At 44.5% G+C, this 13,668-nt stretch overlaps 3 protein-coding genes and 1 long non-coding RNA gene across 9 annotated transcripts in view; 1 reads left to right on the top strand and 3 right to left on the bottom strand.

The window, feature by feature from the left end:
• Positions 1-4: 4 nt before the first annotated feature.
• Positions 5-2,383, bottom strand: hoxa1a (homeobox A1a). The gene is made up of 2 exons (XM_047605376.1): positions 1,695-2,383; positions 5-1,182 (listed from the first exon to the last, which is right to left on the bottom strand). The coding sequence occupies exons 1-2, from the start codon at positions 2,290-2,292 to the stop codon at positions 803-805; spliced, it is 978 nt and encodes a 325-aa protein (XP_047461332.1). The 5' UTR covers positions 2,293-2,383; the 3' UTR covers positions 5-802.
• A 144-nt stretch (positions 2,384-2,527) lies between these two features.
• LOC125020130 lies at positions 2,528-11,635 on the top strand. The gene is made up of 2 exons (XR_007114168.1): positions 2,528-2,774; positions 11,011-11,635. It is a non-coding gene; the product is annotated as an uncharacterized LOC125020130 (long non-coding RNA).
• On the bottom strand, positions 6,022-8,416 carry LOC125020093 (homeobox protein Hox-A2a). Its single transcript, XM_047605374.1, has 2 exons — positions 7,676-8,416; positions 6,022-7,105 (listed from the first exon to the last, which is right to left on the bottom strand). Exons 1-2 carry the CDS (start codon positions 8,037-8,039, stop codon positions 6,393-6,395), a joined length of 1,077 nt encoding a protein of 358 aa, XP_047461330.1. The 5' UTR covers positions 8,040-8,416; the 3' UTR covers positions 6,022-6,392.
• Positions 11,513-13,668, bottom strand: part of hoxa3a (homeobox A3a) — a 31,278-nt gene continuing 29,122 nt past the window's right edge. For all 6 annotated transcript variants that reach the window (XM_047605367.1, XM_047605370.1, XM_047605368.1 and 3 more), the window contains one exon: positions 11,513-13,314. In XM_047605367.1, coding sequence (XP_047461323.1) covers positions 12,533-13,314 — 782 coding nt within the window. In that variant the 3' untranslated portion in view covers positions 11,513-12,532. The remainder of the gene's footprint in view (positions 13,315-13,668) is intronic.

Here is a 13,668-nt window from a genome sequence, read left to right as displayed (position 1 = left end):
AAGCTTTGGAGGTAAACGCACTTTAATACACATGATTGACCCGTAAACGTCTCTCTGGACAAAAGGTTTGTATGTGCTCCACTTGGTTTAATAGCTAGCAGATAAAAAGCCTGTAACATAGATGACCGGTCCCGCAACTGATAAAACTCAGCGTCCCACTAATAATAACATGAAGGCAGTATGCATCATGCAAATCTCACACAACAGACATTCAAACAGTCGACACATAGACCTGAAACACGGAAGTGACAGTGATTAAGCAGTTACTATAACAATGCACTCAAAAGCGATTAATAAGCGAGGTCATCTCGTTGATTGTGTGATGCCTAATTGAGGTCACCCAGGTCAAACAGACCGACGGTGAACTGGGTGCAGAACTTTGGCATATTCGAGGTATTTGTTCTCGTGTGCGGATTCGTGACGTTTACATTGACACGTTTAGCAGCACTGGTCAGGGAGAGGTACTATAGACGGCTCTGGGACCTCCTCCACCAACATAATCGAAGCGGACTGACAGTTTTATGTAGGATCTCAAAAGAAAACCGATACATTTTAAACCATGGCCTACACTTCTTTGGACAGCTATATTATCGTTTTTGCAAACACGATACACAATATAAAACAAATTAATAGCCCAGAAACGGTCCTTGTTATTTTCCAAAGTTCCCGGGTAGTGCATTAACACGTCATAAATGTCCACAATTGTCATCCATCAACAAAGACGTTGGTTTTGATACACTTGGTATGAAATTTGGTACATATAGGCCGCCATGGCCCAGAGAGGTAAAGAGGCAGCTGGTCCTCAGTTGGACGAGTAAGGATCAGCCCCCGTGGAAGACACTGATGAGGATGTGGGCGAAGGAGTAGATGGGGCTGAGATAGACTTTTCTGATGCTGCATCGTCCGTTTTCTCGTGAATGCTCTCTCCCGTGTCTGATGATGGAGCTTTGACTGGCAGCAGCCCTTCTTTCTCTCGCTTTTTCTGCTTCATTCTTCGGTTTTGGAACCAAATTTTCACTTGAGTCTCATTCAGTTGCAGTGCAGCTGCAATCTCTACGCGGCGCGCCCGTGTCAGGTACTTGTTGAAGTGGAATTCCTTCTCCAGCTCCGTCAGCTGTTTGGTGGTGAAGTTGGTCCGGACCGTGTTCGGCTGACCAGCATAACCGTACTCCCCAGACCTCCCTGCAGACAGGGAAACAAACGTGATGACACTGTGAACGTCTAGAACGAGGTTATCATGTTACTTATCTGAACGCTTTATGCATAAGCTATGGCAGAACTTGCTCTGCCTACTTAACAAGAACTTTTACGCAATTCCAGCAACCTTTACGCAGCTGGAACAACTTTTACGCAGTTCCAGCGACCTTTACGCAGCTGGAACAACTTTTACGCAGCAGCTAATTAATATAAAATACTCCAAAATAAGGGCCCACGAGTTTGAAATGGCACACATAGATATAATAAATACATGCACTTTGGATTTAATACCTTTAGAGGGATTATATATGTTTGTAGCCACATTTTAGTAAACACAATTGCACGTATTCACATCAAAGTATCCCACGGTTAAAAAGAAGTCTGCCAGCATTGTCCGACGGCACTCTGGTCTAAGCAGCTGCAGGACCATTTATATTGCAACATTGTCCAAGGACGTTATGCCCCTCTCACGTATACACACGCGATTTGGCACCCACCTGTTTTTGGTGGGTTCCTCTTCACTTTCATCCAGTCAAACGTCTGTGCAGACGATGTGCCTTCAGACAGAGGAGAACAGCAAGTCTCCAGATGAGCTGCATGCAGAGGTGACAGCGGGTTTGAACACCCGGGATAAGGGGATGCTTGCTCGTGCCCGCCGCCATAGGCACCATGGGTATACTGCAGTTGACCTAGGGGGGCGGCACTGTAACCATGGCGATGCTGAGAGATCATGGAGGATGAAATGTTACCCGAATACATCAGTGGGCCGCACTGGGAGAATGCCGTTGTAGAGTCCACTTCCTGGTTGAGCGCGTAATGGTTGTAAGTCGTGCAGAAACTTTGGGGCCCATAGCTGGAGCTACAGGCCGGATGGGCCCCATAGGAGAGGCTCGCAGTAGAGTGGTATGACCCGGGCTGGTGAGGTATGCCGTCAGGAGAAGCCCTGTTCGGCATGAAACGGTCATCGGTCCCGCAGTTGTTGATAGAGGCAGCACAGGACTGGAAAGTTGTAATCCCGTGATCCGAGTGGAAAGTCCTGACAGAGCAAGAGCCGCCTTCACCGCTCATCACCGTGTAGTCTAAGAAGCTGCTCATTGTAGCATTGTTCTACCCGGACCGAGGGACCGTCCTCTGCCCAAACACCCTCTGATCTCTTCCTTTCTCCCCTCTTACCCTGAGTGACCGTGCCAACCTTTACCTATACTCGGTGTCTATCAGAGAAGGGAGGGGGGCTCGGGGACCGATATCAGTGATCGGGTGTTGTCACGTGGGCCCGGGTCAGCCAGTGAGGTACTTGTCCTTATCCCCTTAGCCGGTGACAGATTGGTGTTTGAGTGGCTATTTAAATTCCGAGCGCTCGTCGATCAAGGTGACGCGCGTCGCCACTAATGTATTGGCCGAGCAAACAATGAGCTGGTAGGCAGACGGCGGTGGACAGCTCCGGGGTCGAATGAAGAGCCGGGAACTGCAAACACGGCGTCTTCCAACCCCTGCTGTGCACTCTCCAAACCGAGAAGACATTAGCGTTCAACTCTCTACAACCTCATCACAGGGACGACCCAGGACTCTGACCTCAGGTACGGTATTTTTGGAAGAGAACATAGATTATGCTTGAGTCTGTGTGTGTATTGGTGCGCGTTCGCGCACGTGGCCGTGCGTAAACGAGTGCCTGTATTCGCCCGCGTGTAACAGTCACGGTGTCACTTGTATAACAGTGTCATTCTCTCCTGGATAGATGGATGGCTAAAGAGTGTGTGTGCCACTGCCACGGGCTATCTGTGGGCTATCAATGTCCCATTCCAATGCGAAATGTTTCACGCTTGAACACTGAGGGATTTTCTGAGCAAATATTGTCACAGTGTGACAGTGAGGGAGTGTGACACCGAGAGAACTTCAGTTCCATCAAAAAGCTTCTTTCTTTATATATATATATATATATATATATATATATGTATATATATATATGTATATATATATATGTATATATGTATACATATATATATGCTCTGTTTCCCCTGTCAAGGTCGCATTAGAAATGTTTGACTGCTCTTCGGTTCTAGCGGACAGGTCACAGGTGATGAAACGACAAGACAACACATTAAACATTAAGATGGTGTGGTATTAATTTTTCCCTTCTCGGTCACGGGGTCTGCAATCTACCCCGGTTTCACTCCCACATGTATTCATTATGCATGTATAGTGATCAAATGATCTGATAATGCGTGGAGCTAATGCGGCTATATGGCCCGAGGTGCGAGTGTGGGCTGATTATCCTGTTAAGTTCATCAAATAAAGCTGCTGGAGAAATTAATGGCCAAGCAAAGCAGCGCCGAGAAGAGAGAAGCAGGAGGAGGAGGAGGAGGAGGGTGGAGGAGGATGGGGGGTGGAGGAGAGGGGAGCTTGCAGAGACGCCCAACCTTTCACTGAGGAAGGAAAAGGAAGGGGAGGGAGAGGAAGAAAGTGGGGAGGAGGAAGAGGGGATCTCGTGGAGGGATGAGCGCCCCCAAAGGCCGTATGTGGTAAAACAATCAGAATGCTTGTTTGAACATTGAAGTCGGTATTGGAATAACTATTTGATTTCAGTGTGTTTCAGAGAAGCCCTTAGGCAGAGACAGGGGCTATTTAAGTACTGTCAGACTACTTAAGAACAGGTTTGAGGCACGTTTCAACTTTGTGCAACTTCACACATGTCAGAGGGGAATGTTAGGGTTTACGTTTAATTAAACAATCACAGTGTCCAGACCAAACAAACTTCTTTCTGCTGCCAATAAGTACATTGGCTTTTGATGTATTGAAATGTACTTTAAATGTAGTAATTTAGACTTAATTAACTTCTATACTGGAAAAAAAAAATATCTGTAATTTATGGAAAACTTTCTAACTATAAAAAGTAAACTAGTAAAAATTCTGCTTCCACTGCTTTTAGGTTTTTAGGTATATTTACGCGATTGGGATTAACGAGATTAAATATAGATTCATGAAATTATGTCTGTAAAGGTTCTCAGTCATCCAATTCATGGCAATCCAGAAGGCGTTTGTGTTTGTTTGTATGCAACTGGACTTGAGAGTCCTTAGTACCTTTCTCCAAACGCCTTTTGGTTTTCATGAAACATCTTTATCAAATTTGCTATTCTAGAAAGTTTTACGTCCAAGAAATAGAAGAAAGTGATGTAGTGGTGCAAACTTCCCACGAGTTGGGAAAAAAAAAAGAAAACGCAGTGAGGTCAATACCCCCTAGCTTTGCTTCTCCCCCCCTCCCTTCTCCTTTTCTTCCCAGCTGCCTCTGCAATGGTTGTGAGTGGGCGAAGTGGATCTAGCCTCGTCTGCTAGTGGAAACTTCGCCAGGCCTCGCAGCTTTCTTGGCTCTTTGTGTGAACACATGTGCGCAGAAAAGGCGCGCTGTCTCGGAATGATTTGGTTATACTGGGCCTGTGGTTAGTCAGAGTGCAGGAGTGCAAGATCTGCCCCCGCTTTTACCCCTGCACCCCCTGCGCAAACAGACACACAACTCCACAACGCCTAGTGGGCTAATGTTGAGCCTGTCAATGAGCTTCTTATAGCTTAAAGATATTCGATAAACCTTCAAGATTATGTATTTCGCACGCGTGTGAGTTTCTGAATCGATGGGCGCAGACTGGAATCGCAACCGGTGGTTGTTTTTTGTCATTTTCACTCATAAACCTATTAAAGTGGACTCAGCTATTGAGTTAAACCGCGAACGAGCTCAGCTGATCCCCATAAGACAAATTAAATACAAAGGAATAGAGCAACATCATTCATAATCCCTATATTGAACTGAAGGCTTTAAAGTAGCAACAAACCCACCAAAACACACTCTTTCTCGGCTAAAGTAAGCTAAAGTGATCTCCCAGAGCCCTGAGCAAGCTATTCTTAATTAATTAACCTAATTATATGTGTGATGAATCGCATCTAGTCCGTGTGTAGTGTGTTTTGAGTACAGGCTACTTTTAACTCAGGGGGGAAAGTGTGCAGACTCATAACCTGAGCAGGCTGCTACCGCTGTTTCTGTCGACGAGCCAGAGCCGTGTTTAAACAAGCCATAAAAATGAATTATTACCAAACGCATGCGGATACTCAGTCCCCTTTTAGCCCAGGAATTGGGGAGTCCCGTATGAAAATGTAAGTGGGGTTTTATTTGTGCACATTACGCCACAATTGGTCTCCTTAATGTCCGTCTCATTCATGCCACGGAGTGATTTATGAGCTCCTGAAGGCAAACATGGCTCGGGTATTTGCCTGCAACATGCACAATGTTAAGAACGCTGTCTCGCTCGGATTCGAGCGAGGCATGTTTGCCTTTTTCCCCTCCATAAAGTGTTAAGTTTGAAGGTGAAAATAGAAATAATATTGATGTTTATATGAGAAGCATTAAATAGTCAATAGACTCCTGTGCAAATGGAAATACTTCAAAATATATTTTAGCAAACAAATGCTAATGTTTCACATCAATAATTCATCATTTTCAGAACATTATAGATATTTCAAGTATTTTTACTTAAAAAAAGTTTATTTTTTATTTTGAATTCTTAAACTTTTTCTAAATCATTGTAGCAGCGTTTTAAAAATAAATTGGTTTCGGTTGAAATGAATTTTCTCTATTTAAAGTCAAATCCAAACGTGTGTGTGCATCTATCAACCATCAAGCAGAGTAGACTATTTATATTCATTACCGACCTGTTGTTAATTTGCATAACTAAATTATTTTTCATCTACTTTCTTTTATTTTAAAATGTTGTCTACATAAATATTTCGAGCGAAATATTCAGTCAGGTAAGAAAGGGTGAAAAATAAAGGACTCAAACACCAGGGGAAAAAAATATTTTAGCAAGTTAATTGTATTCTAACAAAAATATCCAAGACATTGGAAGCTACAAAAATAAAAATGACCAAGATCCATAGGCCTAATATTGTATAATTATTCACATACACTCATAATTTCCATTCCAAGAGATCAAGTTGTTATGGTGATTACAAGCCACGTTTGGGTAGAGCTATTTCAGTGATTTCATTTCATCCTTACCTTGTATTAATCGTCAAGTCAAATATCAACAGAATAAATGTGCCGAATATACAAATAACATCAGAGTTAATACCGTCGTAGCCTGATATTTATTGTCCCCAGTTTTTTTTTTTTTTTTTTAAAAAAAGAAAAAAGTTATTGTGATTGAATTTAGTTAATAGTTTAGATGCTGCAGGTCGATTGTAGTTAGGGACTCCGAGAAAAAATAGAAACTGTCCGTAGAAATGTCCACGGGGCTGTCCAGAGACTCTGACAAGCTCGGCGAGGCTGCGTCTGAGAGCTGTAGGCAGGAATCCGAGGAGAAAGGTTGAAAATCGTGTAAAGAAACATCCAGGGCCGGGGGACTGTCGCCATTGTCCGGGCCAGATGCCGAGCCGGGGCCCATTGTTGACATGCAGCCCGGAACAGTGGGTGACGGGTTGGGAAAATGTTTCAGATTTTTGTCATTGCTGTTCAGCGGCGCAGCAGCAAAGCCCATGGACTCTCCATTGTGGAGCTGCTGCGCGTTGTTCTGAAAGGAGCAGGTATCTCTCTCCAGCAGGGCCCCGCTCTGCTCGTACAGGGGGCCCTCGTCGTCCTCGTCGCTGTGCATGCCGTCCTCGACGCTTTGCCCCTTCCCGTCCCCGTTGTGGTTCTCCTTGCTCTGGGTCTGCCGCTTGTGCTTCATGCGCCGGTTTTGGAACCAGACTTTGACCTGCCTCTCGGTCAGGTCCAGCAGGGCCGCTATTTCCACCCTCCTCGGCCGGCAGAGATACTTGTTGAAGTGGAACTCCTTCTCCAGCTCCAGCAGCTGTGTGTTGGTGTAAGCCGTTCTCAGCCGACGGGAGCCCCCTCCTCCCCCTCCGCTCTCCACAATCTCAGGCGAGCCTGGAAAATAAACGAAACGGTAGCCGGGATTAAAACACAGGACACAACAGTTACATAACCCCGCCGCTCGTAAATCTAATGTTACCGGAGACTGGCTCACAGGACGCTGCAGCAAAATGGCGCCTGGAGCTATGCTGACCGAAGCTTTTGCAGCCTTTATGTGAAAATCATCACCGTGTAAAGACACTCATCAGATAGTTTGATACATAATGTCCAGCGTGAGAAGGAAGCACACACAGCATACAGGCTATAAACGCAGCTAGGTCCAGGCTGCTGTGGGGTACTAATGAATGCTCCAGCTGCCCTCCTCGGCAACGGCACTCCATCACTCTTCATTACTGTCACACATCAAAACTCTACTTCGGCTAGAGGAATAAATCATCTTACATCACCAAACTTTACGCAAACTTTTTTTTTCCTTGTTTCACGCAGAATTACAGCAGTGCAATGCCCATAAAACTATCAGAATGTAACTACCGAAGCCTTTTTGGTGTTTTTAGGAAGGGGCCCTCTATTTAGCAACAGATAGTTATGAGGTTTAGTCACTATATCTGGTTCAAAATCACCCACCTTTCGGGGAGAAGCACACAGGTCCATTGGAAATGGTGGTAGCGGTGGAGGTCGGCAGGTGGTTCCTTTTTGAGGCTTTCTTCTCCCGCATCCAGGGGTACTCCGGGGGTAAGGAGGCAGTGGGCAGCGGGCTGCATCCGTCGGGGCTGTGTCTGGGCCGGCCGTGCCGCGGATGGCTGCCCGGATTCAGGCTGGGAATGGTCTGCTCAAAGGGAGGAGGAATCAGTGTCGGGCGTGAAAGCGTCGAGCTCTTGATTGATGAACTTTGAAATGAATCAGCGACAGGGGGGAAAGATGTCAGGCACTCAGCAAGCGACGGCTGACTATTGATAAAACCGCTCTCTCGCTCGAATTCGTAATTCATCTCCGCTCCCTGAGAGCCGAGGAAAGTTTGCACGCGTATTTTTATAAATGTCGCGGCTCAGCGGTGACGAGGAAGAAAAAATCATTTAAAAAAAATTCTCCTGGTGGTGTTTTTTCTATGTCACTGATTACGGCCGTATGGGGACCGAGCTACTATTAAACTATTGAATTCATGGAGACAAGGTTGAAATTGGACCGAATTGCCTGTCACATGATTACCTCTGCCCAATGACAATTTGGGGTTTAATCAAAAGAAGCCACTGTCTGCCTGATTGATCCAAAAACTCTGCTGAAGATCGCCTCGCTCAGCTGGGAGACGACTGTTTTTATTTACATCTTTATCCGCTGAGTTTATCCTCCTCTCGTCCCTCCAAGCCCAGTCTACTAAGCTAAAATGTGTTTTTTAAGAATGGCTGACGCTCACTATTACACGGAAGGAGCCCAGCCTAGGGTGCGCGGATTCGTGCACTCCTCTTTCTCGTATTGTTTGAGGATGTCAGTCGAGAACGCCCCCACCACACACAGACACACACACACACACACACACACACGCACTAAGACACACACACACACATACATTCACGTTTCACGCCGGTTGCTATTCATGTAGGCAAGAGTCTGGCTTTAGAGGTGAAAAGGCAAAGTCTAAAATGTGATATTGAGACTTCTCGACAGAAACAAACCTCAACAATTCAGTCTATTCAGTGAGCTCGGACCCCAAGAACACATAATTCTTTAAAGATTCATAATGGTGACATATAGCAGTGCATCCATTGGCATGTGTTGCAATAAAAAAGCCCATCCATTAAGTTAATGCTGACGGATATGACACGTCCAGGCCATTACGTCCCATGACAGCAGTTTAACATTAACAACTATTGTGCAGATATTTGCAAACTAATACACGCGCGTGTATGCACCCGCACAAACAGACTTGTCTTGTTTTATTACAAGCTGGACACGCGTGGGGTAGAGATATGACATTAAGGCACATATGATTTTCGTTTATTACACAAAAGGTGGGTTTCTTTTGTAACGAGGTCATGCGCGCCCATGTGCGCGCGCATATCACAAACTCCTGCTTAAACCCACAAGAGCTCTTTGTTTTGCGGTGACTGCATTTTTCGATAACTAAAATACACAATAATGACGGTCTGCTGTTAAACGTCATCCCAGTGGTTAAAATGGTTTCGTTTTCGTGTTATGAGTGTGAAGCCACATGGCTAAACCATGAATTATTGGAGGGACACTGGCTACAATGCTGAGAAAGGCTTCCCACTGTATTTCCATTATCATTTCGACATGAAATTGCAACGGAGCAAACATTAACACAGTTACAATCGACCATTTACAACAAATCCATTTGCAGCGTTATTATGTAGACCCGACGTTATTGAATTGCCCTTTCCCGCTGTGTTTGGTTTCACGGCTGCTCCAGAATAATCTGTGAAAGCCACATTTTTCGGCGTTTTTCGTCGGCTTGCACACAAGTTGTATTTTCATTCAAAAAAATATGGCTTTGGTGAGTAAGAGAGGGAAGAGTGGTAGGCCTCTCCTCAGTTTGTTGCTTATATACCAAACAAAGAGTCCTGGAAGCCTGTGCGCGATCAATCTTACTCGCCAAAAGGTCTGACAGCTCGGTGCCCTCACAACACATTTAAGGCTTCTAACTCTCCCCCGGATCAAATGCAGCCAGGAAACGACGAGAAACACTGGCCACTCAGATTAGAACCAGTTTCTGCTCGCAGTCATAGCCTGGTTGTCGCTGGAGGGATGTTTTAAGAGATAAATCAGAACCTAGCTGCAAAAGATGCGATCATTTCCCATTTGAGGAGGCTTTAATGCGCCAACGGTGAGTAGGGCGAAAGCGTCTCCACCTGGCTTTTATCCTTGAATTGTGGATGCGATTTACAAAACAGAGGGTATTTTTCGTTTTAGGAGACATTCGTGAGTGGAGCAGACTGTGTGGTGAAGGACAGAGTTGCTAGGGGAAGAGACGGATGGCTTTTTTGGAATTACGCACAGGCTTTGTGTGCAAGGAAAGGAGTGGGTGGCGGCATTTAGTGGAACCCAGCCCTGTCCTACACACTTATCTTTATAGCAGGATTGATTTAAGAGCACTTTCCCACGGATCAAAATGCAAAGAAACAAACACGAGTGTTCTGTTTCAGTTAAAACGCCGTGTGCTACCTGGGTATGGACGCATATGGGTCAAATCATTGTCTCGCTGTGTATTATGCGTGTACATGAGTGTGCGTGTATGTTTCAGTGTGTGTGTCTGTGTTGGATGCAGAAATACTCCACACATCAGCTTTTTTTTCTCCCTGTGACACACCATGGTTCAATTGTTCTAGGTTTCCCTGCTAACCATATGTCAGGGCTAGTAATGTCCAAACTATCAATCAGTTTGAGCTGAAAATGATTTTAGTGCGAAGTCAGCGAGAGAAAATGATGTAGCAGCTGCACAAAATCAGAACAAAAGCTGGTAGACAAAAATGATTTTTGCTCATTTCAAAAGAAATGTAGAAAACTCTCAAATTTTAGTGCAATCATTTCTTAATTTTACAGAAATGTTAAGCAGATTACGCCCCCATATGTGGGCGTTTTAGCCCTCTGTGTTTCTGTATTGGATGTTGGAATTATGAAAATATAAGGAAACCACTGGCAAAAATTAAAAGAAAGACACATTTAAAAAGAAAGAAAGAAATATTTCCATACGACCCTTTCCTTTTAGCAAAATAAATGATGATGAATTGAATACTGATAATTCCCTTGTGCTGTAGCCACCATCTTAACCGAGGTATTGAACTGGCTTTACTGAGGCGTCTGCAAATCTGCGAAATAATGAGACAAATAAACTCCGTTATGATTCTAGTTCAGGCTGCATCCTCTCTGACCGCATTTGATTGACTGAAGATATCAGCGAATTATTTTTTAAACGATTTCTCATTTAGCTTGTTGTCTTCTTGCAGGATCTCCAGAAGGGCCCCGGTGACATTTTTATTATTATGGATGTTCCCACGCAGATGAGAGGAGGGGAGACAGGGCCACCCTCGAATTTTCTTCATGTCGGGGTAAAAAAAAAAAAAAAAAAAACAGGAGGGGAAAAGAAAAAAATCAAGTAGCATTTATTTAATATTGGAGTTTATCTGCGGCCATATCCCTGTGTGGTATTGAAAGGCGATTATGGGCAATGATTCAACATTATTTTGTAAGGAAAAAAATAAATGTATCAGTCTTCTCCTAAATTATTCACCTTCTCTCTCTCTCTCTCTCTCTCTTTTTTGTTCCTGAAAGTACAAATGTGTTTTTTCACTTCCGTTTTTTTAAACCTTGAGACATATATTAAGTAATAAGAAAGCTAATGTCATATTTTTATTTATTTTTTTATTTTATCTAAGTTAATATCTTGTGTTTGAGTCTGTGGCAATATGCAATGCGTCTGCACGTCTAAATTAAAATTGAAGGATATGATTTCATTATATTTCAATTCTTTTATTTATTTCTTCGAACTGGAGCAGCATGGAATGTATGACATTGAAAAAAAATGATGTGATGTGTGTTTCTTTTTTCTTCAATAAAGAAACTGTTAACGTGTGTCCTTCTTTCCACCCTTATTGCATGACTGATTGATTTTACATTCGCTGGGAAAATAAAACACCTCCTCGAAGAAGAAGAAGAAGACGAAGAAGAAATAATTAGAAACACAGCCTGGGATAGCAACATGGTTTGCTGCTGCTCCCGCTGAGGAGCTTGTGCAGACTATACGTACAGGCTGAACACGGCCGAGACGCTCATTTTCCACCAACCTTCTCCCCACTCAAAGATGGAGGGGTGTCAAATAATACTAAAGGATTCTTATCTGTACACTGAACGAAATAAATAACACTAGAAAGTCCAATAAAACAAAGCCACAAGCAAGTGATCCTACATGTAAGCTAATGACCCTTGTTTTTCTTTCTTTCTTTCTTTTTTTCTTTTTTTTTTTTTTTGAAAATGCATTTCCCTCATAATCCCAGCTCGTGGCTCTTGAGGATCCTTACACAAGTGCAACAAAATGCAAGAATAAAACAAAAAACAAAACAAAAAAAACAAAAAAACAAAAACAATTCTTCAACTGCGGATAAATAAAAGACGGACAATTTCACATTAAAAATGAATAACGTGTTCATAATACCCTGTTTGAGTTTAGATTTTAAAACAAGATTTTAAAAAAAAATATTAAATAGGCCTATGCATATACTGTGCCCCCTCCCTCCCGCTCTAGACGTCCTACAGCCAAGATAAAGGTCTTTGTGAAACAATGACATGAGCAAATAGAAAAATTCAAGCAAGTCGTGATTATTTAACCTACGCTACTTCACACATCAAACTATAGGAAACATAAACAAAGGCGCAGAGAAGGTAGGAGCCGTGAGGAGGCGCGGAAACAAAGCAGTAATGTGTCTGGAGGTGGATAAGACAATGGGCGGAGTGATCCAGGCAGCGCCACTGCTACAGATGCGTCAGTTTGGGCGCTTCCTGGATTCTTCCCTGAGAGTAGTGCGGCGTTAGGTCTGTGTACGTCGGTGTCGGATCACACACTCCGTGATGCTGACTGTTGCCCATTGTGATTGCTCCATTGTACTCCATGTTTGCGGACGGTGGGTGCGAGAGGTGGGTTAGACCGAAAACAGAGGCCCCGGAATTGGGCATTGAGTCGATGTAACCTCCGCCGACATAAACGGGGCTGCCTTGCATGTGCGTCCCGTAGTTGCCATTACCTTGGAGGGGGTGCGCGTCATACTCGGGCGTGGCCGAGTCGGTCCCGGGATACCTCTTCTGGGAGGGCGGGCAGTTGTTTAAAGGAGGGGGATATGACGTAGCCATACCGTATGCATTTTGATGAGGTTTATTGTAAGACGTCGGCGACTGGGATTCAAAAGGTACACTGTTTACTAAAGAATGCATAGAGCTGAGGTATCCGCCTCCCCCGCCGCCGGCACCGGAAGCTGGGCCCACGGGACTCCGGGGGGACTGTCCGCCGGGAGAGGGCATCATCCCGACGCCTTTCTGATCCTTCTTGTATTTCATCCTGCGGTTCTGGAACCAGATTTTGATCTGTCTCTCCGTGAGGTTGAGCAGGTTGGCCATCTCCACCCTTCGAGGTCTGCAGAGGTACCGGTTAAAGTGGAACTCCTTCTCCAGCTCCACAAGCTGGGCGCTGGTGTAAGCTGTCCGGGCCCTCTTTGATGCTGCTGACCCCGGAGGACTCTTGTCTCCGGGGCAACTCTCCACTGTCAGGGAGAAGGAGAGGAGGATGTCAATCAGTAATCCATTACAGGCACACACACAGAGGGGTACAGAGACGGAGGCAGAACAGTAAGAGTGAGAGCAGAATCCTGTGATCAAGATCAAGAGGGGGGCGGTGGTGGTGACAGAACTATTTACTAGATAATTATACCGATTTAAATACCCCCACACACCACCACCACCACCTCACACACACACCAAAATCATGGACACTCCTGTTCCTGCCCTCTACGTGTGTGCGTTGCAAACATCTCAACATTCTGATAAATCCACTTCCTACTGCGAAACACAGGGGTTATCATTAGAGCACCATACGACAATTAACAATCTATGTATCG

This window comes from Mugil cephalus, chromosome 14 (genome assembly GCF_022458985.1).
Source record: "Mugil cephalus isolate CIBA_MC_2020 chromosome 14, CIBA_Mcephalus_1.1, whole genome shotgun sequence".
Lineage (NCBI taxonomy): Eukaryota > Metazoa > Chordata > Actinopteri > Mugiliformes > Mugilidae > Mugil > Mugil cephalus.
This window is presented reverse-complemented; position numbering and strand designations above follow the sequence as displayed.

Coding starts and splice junctions, on each gene's coding strand:
- hoxa1a (XM_047605376.1), bottom strand. CDS start 2,292: ATGAGCAGCTTCTTAGACTACACGGTGATGAGCGGTGAAGGCGGCTCT. Junction 1,183..1,694: donor GAGGAACCCACCAAAAACAG/GTGGGTGCCAAA, acceptor CCCTGTCTGCAG/GGAGGTCTGGGGAGTACGGT.
- LOC125020093 (XM_047605374.1), bottom strand. CDS start 8,039: ATGAATTACGAATTCGAGCGAGAGAGCGGTTTTATCAATAGTCAGCCG. Junction 7,106..7,675: donor TGTGTGCTTCTCCCCGAAAG/GTGGGTGATTTT, acceptor TTTATTTTCCAG/GCTCGCCTGAGATTGTGGAG.